Source organism: Peromyscus eremicus, chromosome 1 (assembly GCF_949786415.1).
Source record: "Peromyscus eremicus chromosome 1, PerEre_H2_v1, whole genome shotgun sequence".
Classification (NCBI taxonomy): domain Eukaryota; kingdom Metazoa; phylum Chordata; class Mammalia; order Rodentia; family Cricetidae; genus Peromyscus; species Peromyscus eremicus.
In genome coordinates, this window is record NC_081416.1 from 167,447,641 (window position 1) to 167,461,086 (window position 13,446).

General features: G+C 52.7%; 1 protein-coding gene across 3 annotated transcripts in view; it reads left to right on the plus strand.

Annotated features, from left to right (window-relative positions):
* Window positions 1–13,238, plus strand: part of Grik5 (glutamate ionotropic receptor kainate type subunit 5) — a 62,712-nt gene extending 49,474 nt beyond the window's left edge. For all 3 annotated transcript variants that reach the window (XM_059280066.1, XM_059280047.1, XM_059280055.1), the window contains 5 exons: window positions 7,051–7,216; window positions 7,570–7,795; window positions 9,085–9,213; window positions 9,305–9,426; window positions 12,301–13,238. In XM_059280066.1, the coding sequence (XP_059136049.1) occupies window positions 7,051–7,216; window positions 7,570–7,795; window positions 9,085–9,213; window positions 9,305–9,426; window positions 12,301–12,726 (1,069 nt within the window). In that variant the 3' untranslated portion in view covers window positions 12,727–13,238. The remainder of the gene's footprint in view (window positions 1–7,050; window positions 7,217–7,569; window positions 7,796–9,084; window positions 9,214–9,304; window positions 9,427–12,300) is intronic.
* Window positions 13,239–13,446: the final 208 nt, after the last annotated feature.

Genomic DNA, 13,446 nt, shown 5'->3' on the forward strand with positions numbered 1-13,446 from the left:
TATGTTTTCTAGCTTTTAGAAGGCTCCTGCATTTTCTGATCTATGGCCCAGTGCTTAAAAAAAAAAAAAAAAAAAAAAAAAAAGGCAGTATAATATCATCAAATCTCTCTCCCTGACTTGTTATTTATTTTTGCAAAGCTAAATATAGAACCTAGGGATTTGTGCATGCTAAGCAGGAGTGCTACTTACCCTCACTGGGGCATTCTAGGCAGGGGCTCTACCACTGAGCCACACCCCAGCCCCTCACTGGGGGATTCTAGGCAGGGCTCTACCACTGAGCCACACCCTCCGCCCCTCATTGGGTGATTCTAGGCAGGGGCTCTACCACTGAGCTATATCACCAGCCCCTCACTGGGGGATTCTAGGCAGGGGCTCTTCCACTGAGCCACACCCTCCGCCCCTCATTGGGTGATTCTAGGCAGGGGCTCTACCACTGAGCTGTATCACTAGCCAAGTTTTTTGTATTTTGGAAACAAGTTCTCACCAAGTTGCTTACGCTTGTCTTGAATTCACTCCTGTAGCCCCAGCTTACCCGAGCTTTCGGTCCTCCTGCCTCAACCTTTGAAGAACCTGGAATTACGATGCTTTTCCACTGGACGCGCCTCTGGTTTCCTTTCACATCCACGCACTTGTGATTCACCAGGCCTGCCTGGACGGTCCAGGATCACTTCCTCACTTTAGCCCTTAATTTTACCTCCAAAAGTCGCTTTTACCATGCCATGACAGGTCGACGTTTTCCAAGGATTCAGGGGTAGATGTCTGGTGCTGCCAGTGGAAGGGGCTTATTCGGCTCCCTCGAGTCCCAGGTGAAAGGTGTTCGTGTGGTCGGCGCAGTGGTGCACCAGCCACACCTTGACTGCTTCTGAGGGATGGACAGGTACCCTGACAGAGCTGTGAACAGTAGTCCTGAGTTGATGAATCTGGACTGATCTAAAGGCAGGGAACCAGACGTCAGCACTCCGCAAGCCCCGCTTCTCCGTCCTTAGCCTGGGACCTGCTTCCTGTCTTGCCAGTCATTTCCTGCCCTCTCCCACTGCAGTCACCCAGGAAGCCGTTCATCGCTCACTGGAGCTGTTTGCCCAGCCTCATGCTCTTCCAAACCCCTAGTCTGCTCACACACTCCACTCACTCGTCAGGTACTGGTTGATCTCCACATGTGACCAGTGACAGTGACAGTGGCCGATTCCCCACCGTCCTGCAGTGGGACTGTAGAGCATCGCGGCTGTCGTTCTAGGGGACCTCGTGGGCCCCTGGTCAGAACATGCCTCCTGGGGAGTGGCCACTCAGCCCACAGTCTCCTGTAGCCAGAACCACCAGCTCATCACTGAAGACAGGCCTGTCTCAGAAATCAGCACGCCCAAGGCTTTCTTTGACCACAACCTCTAACCCTCCCAGGGCTCTCTCCCTTGGTCACTATTTGGGAGTTGAATCCCCTGACCTCATTCTCCTTGCTTTCTGAGCCCTGCCTGCCTTCACATCTCAATGTCCAGGTAGGTCTCCAGGTTATCTCCTCAGCTACCATCTTCACGCCCTCCTGACAAGAAACCCCTTCACTTAATCCAGCTAGCAGCAAGGCTTCTCCCCTTCCCCCACCCCTCACATGTGACCCCTGTGTCCGTGTGTCCAATCACCTCCTTATGTCAGGCAGCATGTGTGCTCCCTGCTAGCTGTCAGCTTCTGGGGGCCTCTGGCTCTTCAGTCCTCAGCCTCCTGCTGCTCACTGCTCCCCTCCACCCCCTTCCCTGTGAGTTCGCTGGTACCAGCAGTGTTTGCAGACCCTCTTTTCATAGCTAATGTTATTTTAATGCTTTTCTGTCCTGAGCTGATACTTAGGTTTTTTTTAGGACTGGTGAGATGACTCAGTGGTTAAGAAAGCTCTTGCAGGGGGACCCAAGTTCAGTTCCCATCACCCAACTCAGTAGGCTCACAACTGCCTGTAACTGCAGTTCCAGGGGATCCAACACCCTATTGTGGCCTCCAATGGCAAAACTGCACTCACATGCACAGACACACACAAGATTTAAAAAAAAAAAAAACCTTTCGGTACAATGCTCTAGTTGTAATGAGAAAAAGAAGGTGGTGTGATTTATTGTTGCTTGTTTGTTTTTTGAGACAGGGTCTCACCTGGTAGCCCTGGCTGTCCTGGAACTCACTATGTAGACCAGGCTGACCACAGACTCATAGAGACCCTCCTGCCTCTGCCTCCCAAGCACTGAGATTAAAGGTGTGCAACACCACCGCCTGACTAGGTGATATGATTTGTAATTGGATAACATAAGAGCAATAAGGAAATGCTTGTGCATGAATATGTCAGAGGACAGAAACAAAATAGGTGACATCTATTTATAATGAGTCAGTTTGGGATGCCGAGAAGTAAGGTCATTGATTGGCACATTGTTGATGCTCAACGTTTGACTCTTAGAAATATTTGGCAAAGGAACGTGCTGGTGCCAGTGTGAGTCACCGGGATCTGGTGCAGCTGGCCCAAGCATCTTGACTTGCTGACTCAAATACCAGTGGAATTGCTGTTCTAAATGTGACTTCCAGAAATGGTGAACATTTTTCGGCAGTTCCCCACAAAACAGCATGCGGCCCTCAAGCTGAATGGGAGCCGCACTCTGGAGATTTCAGCTCATACTATGACCGTGCAAGAAATACGTATGTTTCCCTGCATCAAGGAGTCAGGCTTTGGGAATTGTGCCCTCAATTTCCTGTGTTGTTCAGGCCAGGCCTGGCATTGCCAGCCTGCCCAATGGTTGACAACTAACAAAGTCCCCTACACTTGAACCAACACGAAACACCCTCCAGAGGCATGTCCCCACTGCAAGCCACTCCTGAATGTACTGGGCCAGGGCTGCTCACTTCCAAGTGTGTCCAGGCAGCTTAGGCTGATTCTCTTGGGTGCTAACAGCTAACCTCAAATTTACCTTATCCAAAAAAGGCTTAGTGAGTAGCCAGTCCTATCACCCTGTGCCCATCGCCACCACCTGTCCATCATGCAGTCTCAAGGGCCAGCCTGGCATCTGATACATGCTGGGCAGCCAGTGGGTCATTTCTTGGTTGTGAATAACATTGGCCCATGAGGTGAGTGTGGAGAAACTCAGTTTCCGGAGAGATTATGTCAGTTCCCGGGCATCATGTCAGGGTCAGAGAGTTGTTTTTGTAGGAAACTATTATATACCCTTTGGTCCACTCACCCTCAACCCAGAACCTTTGCACATGCCCTAGGCAGAGGCCAGTGGCCTCTTCTCATTAATGCCTGCTAAGGAGCCAGTGGGGTCTGGGAGGCCCTCTTGGGTCTGTGGCCCACAAGAGCGTCTGGTCACTCTTACCTTGGCAGGAGGGAGTCCAGGGTAGAACAAATGGCTGCCCTGGGGTCCTGCAGCCAACCCCACTGGTTACCTCTTCTCCTTCCTGAGTCAGGTGACGTCCTAAGACAGTGACAGTAAACACTTGCCTAACACATCCTAAAATCCTGTGTGGAAGAGCCAGCAAAGACATGGCCTGCCCCGGTGAGGACACCAGAGCACAGCCTCAAGGTCACACAGCTAGACACTGGTAGAGCCAGGACTTGGGGATTTTCCAGTTCTTCCCATTATTGATTTCTAATTCACTTCCATTGTGGTTGGAGAGGTTCTCTGCAGGTCTTTAATCCTTTTAAATTTATTGAGACGCATTTCGTGGCTCTGCAATATGGTCTGTCTTGGGAAATGTTCCCTGCACTTGCTCTGGAGACGGATTTCAATGTTGGTGGGTGAAATGTTCTAGAAATGCCTTTGAGGGTGAGTCTTTGATGTTTTTGTCCACGGCTTCTATCTCCTCACTGATTCTCTCTCTGTCTGTCTGTCCTGTCAACCACAGAGAGGGAAATGACGGAGTGTCTCCCCATGATCCTTAGAAACTGTGTGATCTTCAGTTGTCAGTTTGCTATTTCCCTGTTTGGGGATTCCTCTCTCTCTCTCTCTTTCTCTCTCTCTCTCTCTCTCTCTCTCTCTCTCTCTCTCTCATTGAGATTAGAACCCAGAGCCTTGTAAAAATACTTTTACCACTGAGCTAAATCCCAGCCTTTCATTGGTGAATTCCTGGCAGGTTCTGAACAGGTGAGCCACACCCCCAGCCCCTCACTGGGGGATTCTAGGCAGGGGCTCTACCACTGAGCCACACCCCCAGCCCCTCACTGGGGGATTCTAGGCAGGGACTCTACCACTGAGCCATGCCAGCCCCTCACTGAGGCAAGCATTCCACTGTGGAATTAGTTTTTTGCTTTATAATTTTTGTTTATAACTTTTTAAAAATTGTCTTTTTTGCCAGGTGGTGTTGGCTCATACCTTTAATCCCAGCACTCAGGAGGTAGAAGCAGGTGGATCTCTGTGAGTTTGAGGCCAGCCTGGTCTACAGAGCAAGTTCCAGGATAGCCAGGACTACACAGAGAAACCCTGTCTCAAAAAAAAAAAAATTTTTTTTTCTTTATTTACAAGGGGATCATGCAAGCCACAGAGCACATGTGAAGCTCACCAGACAAATTATGGGAGTCAGTTCTCTCCTTCCACCATGTGGGACCTGGAGATCAAAAAGTCATTAGGTGGCTGGGTGGTGGTGGTGCACGCCTTTAATCCCAGCACTCAGGAGGCAGAGGCAGGCGGATCTCTGTGAGTTCAAGGCCAGCCTGGGCTACAGAATGAGTTCCAGGAAAGGCGCAAAGCTACACAGAGAAACCCTGTCTCGAAAAACAAAACAAACAAACAAAAAAGCCATAAGACTTGGTGACAAATGCCTTGACTGGATGAGCTGTCTCTTGCCAGCCTTGCTTTGAGCTTTGAAACTGTAATTAAGGGCACTAATGCCTGGGACTGTCTATCCTTTTGAGACACGATCTGATCACGTCTCTCGGTCCTGGTCCCAGTGTTTCTTCTGAAGTTAGTGTTACACTATAGCTTTTGGACTCCAAGTGTTTACATGGTATATGGCTTGCCCATCATTTTAGTGTGTGTGTGTGTGTGTGTGTGTGTGTGTGTGTGTGTGTGTGTGTGTGTGAAATTTTATTTGATTATTTTATGTGGATGGCTATTTTGCCTGCCTGTTGTGTGTACCTCATGTGCAGTTCCCAGAGAGGCCAGAAGAGGGCATCAGATCCTCTGGAACTGGAGTTATAGATGGTGGTGAGCGGCCATGTTGATGCAAGGACTCAAACCTGGGTCTTCTAGAAGAACAGCCAGTGCTCTTAACCCCTGAGCCATCTCTTCAGCCCTCCCATCTGCTTATTACTGAATACCTCTGTTTGGAGGACACTCACAAGATCCCCCGCCCTGTGTGAACCCTGCCGGGTTGTTCTTTGCTTGAGAAGACTGCCTGTCTGTCCTCGCGGGGTCTCACCTCACCCACACATGCACACACTGATACTCAGCACAAGGCCCAAATGAACCCTGTGTTTCAGGAAACCCTTCCACCACTCATGTGACTCTTTCCTCTTGAGTGTTCTGTCCCCCAAACCCCAGGCATCTTCACTCCTGTCAAAACCTAGTCTCTATCCCCTCAACTTGCAGGATTGTTGGACTTTTCCTCCCCTGCAGCTTAGTTTATGAATTAAATACAGCCACATGGCTGAGACAAACACCAGACTCACCACGTGTCACAGCCCCATGTTGCCTATTGGGGCCGCCATCCTAAAATACTTTCCTCTGGAAGCTGGCCCTGGGAGCACAGGCCTGTAATCCCAGCTGCTTAAGAGACTGAGGCAGGGGGATATCCAATTCAAGCCTAGCCAATACATTCAAAGCCAGCTTGGACAACATCATGAGACACTATCTCAAATTTAAAATACAGGATGTGCTGGGCAGTGGTAGCGCCTTCCTTTAATCCCAGCACTAGGGAGGCAGAGGCAGGTGGATCTCTCTGGGTTTGAGGCCAGCTTGGCCTACAAAGCGAGTTCCAGGACAGGTTCCAAAGCTACACAGAGAAACTCTGTCAAGAAAACAAACAAACAAACAAACAAAAAAGAATCTCTGTGAGTTCAAAGCCAGCCTAGTGTACAGAGCAAGTTCCAGGACAGCAAGAGCTACACAGAGAAACCCTGTCTCGAAAAACAAACAAAAAAGAAATAAAATACAGAAGTTGGAGAGATGGCTCAGTGGTTAAAAGCACTGGCTACTCTTGCAGAGATCTAGAATTTGGTTCCTAGCACACACCTTGGGTGACTCATAAACACCTGTAACTCTAGCTCCAAGGATTCAATTCATTTCCCTCTTCTGGCCCTCCTTCTGCATGTCCATGGTGCACTTACATACATGATACAAAACACTCATGTACTGAAAAATATATCGGTAGATATAGATAGACTTTTTTTTTCATTTTTCGAAATAGGTTTCTCAGTGTAGCTTTGAGCCTTTCCTGGATCTCGCTCTGTAGACCAGACTGGCCTCCAACTCACAAAGATCCACCTGGCTCTGCCTCCCGAATGCTGGGATTAAAGGCGTGCGCCACCACCGCCCGGCGATAGATACTTTTAAAAATATATAAAATAGTTAGGAATGTAGCCCAGTGGCAGAGAACTTGCCTAGAATCCCCCAGGAAGAGGCTGGGATATGGCTCAGTGATAGAGCCCCTGCCTAGAATCCCCCAGTGAGGGACTGAGGGTGTGGCTAAGTGGTAGAGCCCCTGCCTAGAACCCTCCAGTGAGGGGCTGGGGGCGTGGCTCAGTGGTAGAGCTTCTACCTAGAATCATCCAGTGAGGGGCTGGGGGACACAGCTTGGTGGCAAAGCACTTGCCTAGCATGCTTGAGACCCTAGTTCTAATCACTGTACTGCTAAAGATTTTCTCTATTCTGTACAGCTTTTTTAGCTGCCTACATTCCTCAGAAGTTTCTGGAAGCAGTACTTAACCCAGGGATTCAAGTTCTGGAACCCACATTCCTGGCCTCTGCCCTAACTAGCAGGCACTGAGCCTTTTGAAAGTCAGAGCCACTGGTGTCAAGGGTCAGGAAAAGCCCGGTGGGGGGGGCGGTTGCAGGTCAAGGTGGTTTCAGCTTGTAGCTCATACTTCCCACCCCTCAGGTGGGCCTTCACCTTGATCATCATCTCCTCCTACACGGCCAACCTGGCTGCCTTCCTCACGGTGCAGCGCATGGAGGTGCCCGTGGAGTCGGCCGACGACCTGGCGGATCAGACCAACATTGAGTATGGCACTATCCACGCCGGCTCCACCATGACCTTCTTCCAGGTGGGGCACCCCTAGAACCTCTAAGGCTAGGTATGAGGGCAGTAGACATGCTTGACCTGTTGGGGTTGTGGGGAGAGCTGCTACCTGGCTGGAAAGCCTGACCTTTACCTGGTGAATGGAAACATGGAGGCAGATGCGGATCTCATGTGAGCCAGCACTGGGCAGTACAGGCGGAGGGTCAAGGAGGCTGCTGGGAGGATTGGGCCACGTAGTGTGAGCTGTCAGGAGGAAGGAGGGGAAGCTACAAGGTGAGAAGAATTCACTCTTGCGTGTGTGGAAAGGGGAGGGAGAGGGCTCCAGGGAAACCGGCAGAGTGGCCCTCACCCATCTTCCTTCACACTCGCTCTGCCCAGAACTCGAGGTACCAGACGTACCAGCGGATGTGGAACTACATGCAATCGAAACAGCCTAGCGTGTTCGTCAAGAGCACAGAGGAAGGCATCGCCCGAGTCCTCAACTCCCGCTACGCCTTCCTGCTGGAGTCCACCATGAATGAGTACCACCGGCGTCTGAACTGCAACCTCACCCAGATCGGGGGCCTCCTCGACACCAAGGGCTATGGCATCGGCATGCCGCTGGGTACGAGTATGGCTAAGCTTGAAATGTGGGAGGAGATGTGGGAGCCATACTAACCAAGATGTGTGAGTGAACCCAGGAATATCCCAAGCCCTCCATAAGACAAGCAGCCTTGCTGTGTGACCCTGGACAGGTGCAGTCACCATCCTAAGCCTGTACACTTTAAACATGCAAAAAGTCAGCCTAGAAGCTGGTGAGCTCCAGCCTCGGGGGAGAGAATTGAGGTGACTTTGCATGTACACCTCAGTAAACATGAGCTACGAGACGCAACACCTCCGTGGGAGACGAGATTTTGGTTTGTTTGGTTTTTAGTTCTTTGAGACAAGGTCTCACCTTCAAGTAGGTCAGGTTGTAGAAGAAGATGACCTTGAACTTCTTGATCCTCCCACCTCCACCTCCACATACTAGGGACGTGTGGTACATATACCACCGTGCTCAGCTGTACCGGACTTGGTTTTCTTCGCTTCATGTTCTCTACATCAATCCTACATCCTAGCTCAGAGCAGATCCTCAGGAAAAGCAGGAAGGAGCGAGGCGGAACAGTTCATACTTCAGGACACACTGTTTCAGTGCCCAGTGATAGAAACCCCAATACTAGTTTGTCTCCAAACTTTGATAATATTTTCTCAAGTGCTGAGACCTGGGTACTTACTCTGTCGGCCCAGAACCAACAAGCATCCATCATCTCCCCTTGCCCATACCTCTCTACTGCCTAGCATTCAGTAGGTGCTTCAGAATAGAGGGCCCAAGGGGAGCACATGACGGGGAAGAGGAGGAAGGATACAGAAGCGGGAGGATGGGGATCCACTCAGCCAACTGTCACAGGCATATTAGGGCGTAGACAGAGCCGTGTCCTATGGAAGCAGGTGTGACACGTGCTGTGGACAGGTGTATTTTGGCAGAGACTGACAGCAGGTGGAGGGCCTGGCGCCATTTTGAATCAAGTGTCCAAAAATGACTTGTGTGGAGCCAGTGTGTAAGCAGAGACCCAAGGGAGAGGAGGGAAAGGGTGTACCGGGCAGAAGCAGAGGCCCTAAAGTCGGACTTTGTCTGGCAGATATGGGGACCCACCAGGAGGCCAGTGTGGCAGGGCTGGGTGAGCCTTGAGCACGGGCTCCTAGGAATGGCAGCGCCATGACAGAGAGCCTGATCCTGCTTGCATCAGCTTGGAGAGGCCTGACCTCTCTCTTGGCTGTTGTGTGATAAGATCGGGTAGAAGCTGGGAGAGGTGGCAGGGCAGGTGGGATTTGGGGTAGTGGGGCCCATGGCCATCCCCTCATGTGTCCGGCCAGGCTCCCCGTTCCGGGATGAGATCACGCTGGCCATCCTGCAGCTCCAAGAGAACAACAGGCTGGAGATCCTGAAGCGCAAGTGGTGGGAAGGTGGCCGGTGCCCCAAGGAGGAGGACCACAGGGCCAAAGGTCAGCCACCCCCTCCTGTGCGGGCTCTTTCCCAGAAACCCTTTGGGCCCACACCCACACTGCCCAAACCCTGGCTGTCCCCACCCTCCAGGTTTGGGCATGGAGAACATTGGCGGTATTTTTGTCGTGCTCATCTGCGGCCTCATCATTGCTGTCTTCGTGGCGGTCATGGAATTCATCTGGTCCACGCGGAGGTCAGCGGAGTCCGAGGAGGTGAGGAGATTGACTGTGGCTGGAGGTGGAGGAGGGGAGACCCCAGGGGACATTAAGGACCCAAAGTGGTGGGTTGGATGAAGGAGAGGGAAGATGTAAGAGATGGGGAGGGGTCGGGGAGCCAGAAGTTAAGAGAAGAGCCAAGGAACTCCTGGTTAGATAAAGGAGGTCCCAGGAGAGGTGACAGGTCCAAGAACTGCACAAAGAATCTAGGCTATGAGAAAGGACAGAGAAGGGAAGGAGGGTGATGAGAATTCAAGGGCCCACCAGAGAACGGTGTGGAGGACCCCAGAGAAGCAGGACGCTGAAATACAAAAAAGGAAAGAGCTGGTGCACTACAGAGGCAGAGGTAGGAGCATAGATCAGCTGTTCAAAACTGTTTTCATCTACATAGTGAGTTCAAGCCCAGCTTGAGCCACATGATATCCTGTTTGAGAGACAGGATAGACAGGTAGACAGACAAACCAAGCATAGTGGCTTCATAATCCCAGCACTTGAGAAGCTGAGGCAGGAGGATGGCCACGGTTTGCCTCAGCCTCTCAAGTGGTAGCACTGCAGGAGTACCCCATCATACCCATCTAAGACTATGCCATTGAGAGGCTGTTCTTACATGTTCCTTATGATCCCTGAGAGGGAAGCAGGGTGAGGAAGCGGCTGGGCCAGTCTTCATTATGGTGTCCCTGGAAAAGGCAGGGCAGAGAAAATGCAGCAAAGGACTGGCTGGTTTGAGTCACGTTGGTGGGCTTAGAGCATGAGCTGTCTTGTCTTGTCTTGTTTTTGTATCTGTGGCACTGGGGGTAGAACCCAGGGCCTCATGTATGCCAGGTAAATGAACTTCACTGGTAGTTTCTAAGCAAGTGCTCCACCAATAAGCTATATCCTCAGCCCTCTTTTTACTTTTTATTTTAAGACAGGGTCTCACTAAGTTGTCCTGTCTGGCCTTGAATTCACTCCTTAGCCCAGGATGGCCTTAAACTTGCAGTCCTCCTGCCTCGGCCTCCTAAGAGGCTAGGGTCACAGGTCTGCAGCCCCAGGCCTCTCTAGAGTCACTAGTGTTTGGTTTGCTGTGAAGGGTGGTTCAACCCTTAGCTCTCTAAAACATGGCTGATTCTAGAGGGACAGCCTTCCGCCAGCCTGTAAGATCCTAGAACATCAAACACCCGGAAACAAGAAGTAAAAGCATCATCATGCACACACTTGGTGGCAGCTGGCAGGAGTCCTCTTGGTTCCTCGAAGGAGGGCCTCGCTGCAGGGTTGCTTAAGTGCCCTCCTGGGCAATTCGCATCCCCCAGAGCTGTGATCCAAGAGAGAGCAAGGCACGAGAGTCTGCTCTCATCCTGTCACTCAGCGAAATCCTGATGTAATGTTGGAGAGGACCACAGGACTGCCAGGGGGTGGGGCGGAGACACTAGACGCCATAACTCCCAAGTGTGGGTCTCCCCCCACCCCCAGCCCAAGACTGTTTGTTTGTTTAGTTTTTGTTTTGGTTTTATTAAGTTGTGAGTTTGGATGTGAGTGTGAAGGTCAGAGGTCAACTTTGAGGAGTCCATTCTCTCCCTTCACCATGTGGGGCCCAGAGATGGAACTTGGATCAACAGCCTCAGTGGCTGAGACATCTCCCTAACCCTGGTTTGGTTTGGTTTTTGGAGACAAGGTCATGTTATGTAGCCCCCTCTGGCCTTGAACTCACTGTGTAGCTCATGCTGGCCTGAAACTTACATCATCCTTCTGTCTCAGCTTCCCCAGGCATGTGCCACCACACCCAACTCCAGAGTCTGTAATGATGTCCCACTTGGATGTCTAGTAATGAAGCATAACGTCAAGTGTCCCTCTCCACAAAGCAGAGCCAAGTCTCCACTTGTTCAGGCCAAGAGTGGGCATTATCTATCCCTCACTCCTTCCTCTCTCTCCCTCACCATTTCTCAGCAAACCCTGTGGGCTCTGCCTTCACAGGACAACCCTCCAGCAGCCTCCCTACCGGGCTCTCTGCACCCCCTTGCTCCCCCTACAGTCTGTTCTCTGCACTAGACTTCAGCCCTCCTCTTCGATTCTCCGTGGCTCTGGAGTAAACCAAGAGCCTTGTAATGGTCCCCGCCCTCGGGCATCACTTCCCCCCTCTCTCCCCATTCCTCCCAAGCCAGGCCCCACCTCAGCACCTTCGCACTGGGTGTCTGTCTACAATGCTCAACCCCCCCCCCCAGGTCTTTTATCACGAGGCTCACCTAGCCTTCACATAGAGGTCTCACGGAGGAGGGCTTCCCCATCTGCTCTATCTTGGAAGTCAGCATCCTGCCCGTCCACACTCTATGTCTATTTTATTTCTCTCCCAAGCACCTATCGGACAGAATATATATGTTTATATTTGTTGTTTTCTATCTCTGCATACTTGAGGAGGGCTGGGCTCTATTTTTTTTTCCCCTGTCTCCATTGCTGGGAATGGAACCCAGAACCTTACACATATTGGGTAAGCCCTCTACCACTGAACCACATGCCAAGTCCCAAGGACCAGGAATTCTCTTTTATTCTTTGCTGTAACTCGGGGTGCCCAGATCAGTGCCTGGCACTAAGTAAATATGCCTTGCAATAATGTGGGGGCAGAAACAGGAGGGAGAGGGTAGGGGAAGTCAGAAAATATTGTGTGGAAAGACAGGAGTCAGAAAGTGAAAAGGCAGATTCGGGGACAAACACAAGGAAAGATGAAGCTGAGAAAGGGATGGCGGTGGGGGAAGCGGTACAGAAAACACCAGCGTTGGCTAAGGAAACAGAACTGGGAGGTGAGGAGGGAGTGGGAAGGGGAGGAGAGGTGCAGAAAGGAGGTGGGGCCGGGGAGGGAGGTCGCGGCGTGCCCCGCGGTGACCGTCTCGCTGCCCCCAGGTGTCGGTGTGCCAGGAGATGCTGCAGGAGCTGCGCCACGCCGTGTCTTGCCGCAAGACCTCGCGTTCCCGCCGGCGCCGGCGCCCGGGCGGCCCGAGTCGGGCCCTGCTGTCGCTGCGCGCGGTCCGAGAGATGCGACTCAGCAACGGCAAGCTCTACTCGGCCGGCGCGGGCGGGGACGCGGGCGCGCACGGAGGTCCGCAGCGCCTCCTGGACGACCCCGGACCTCCCGGGGGGCCCCGGCCCGCGGCTCCCACGCCCTGCACGCACGTGCGCGTCTGCCAGGAGTGCAGGCGCATCCAGGCGCTGCGGGCTTCGGGGGCCGGGGCGCCCCCACGTGGCCTGGGCACCCCAGCTGAAGCCACTAGCCCTCCCCGGCCGCGGCCAGGCCCCACAGGACCCCGCGAGCTGACCGAGCACGAATGACCACGGACGGGGCCGGGCGTGCGCCCCAACTGACTGCAGGGACGCGATGCGCCCCAGATGGACAGGAAGCCGCGATTTTGCCTTCAGTTCCCGGTGAATTCCGAGCCCGGCTCCGGAGCCGGCCTGCGTCTCCTAGAGGACTCCAGCGAGGGTGTCGCGGACGCCCGCATTCCATCCCGCGCCGAGGGCGGGAGGAGCGCAGAGACCGAGGACTCCAAGGGCTGGGGATTGTGGGGGCCGCTCCCGGAGTTGGAAAGCGGTCCGCGGGGAGGACCCCAACCTGGGACTGCTCAGACGCCCCAAGACTTGACACGGCTCTCCACACTTCTGGAGGTGGGGAGGGCCTCTGGACATGTGGGTGTCCCCTGGTGCCCCTCCTCTCTTCTCTTTCTCTCTTTTTTGGGGGGAGAAACCTCAGAATTTCTATGAGACGCCCCCAGGGAGAGGGTCAGTTGGGCCCCTATACCTCCCCCTGCCACATCTCAGTCCCTGTTGGAATAAAAAAAAGAACAAAACCCCAAAACTGGGGGGTACGTGGGTTTCATTTTTCTGGGGGGTGGGGGTGGGAGGTCAACGGGCGTTTTTAGACACTCGGAGTCTGCGGAGAACAGAAAGAGATTTACACACCCGCCACCTTGGGCAATGCCCGAAACATGCAGGTCAGCTCAGGTCCCAGCAGCCGCCCCCTCTCCATTGACCTTCTCTCAGGACAGAAGGAGG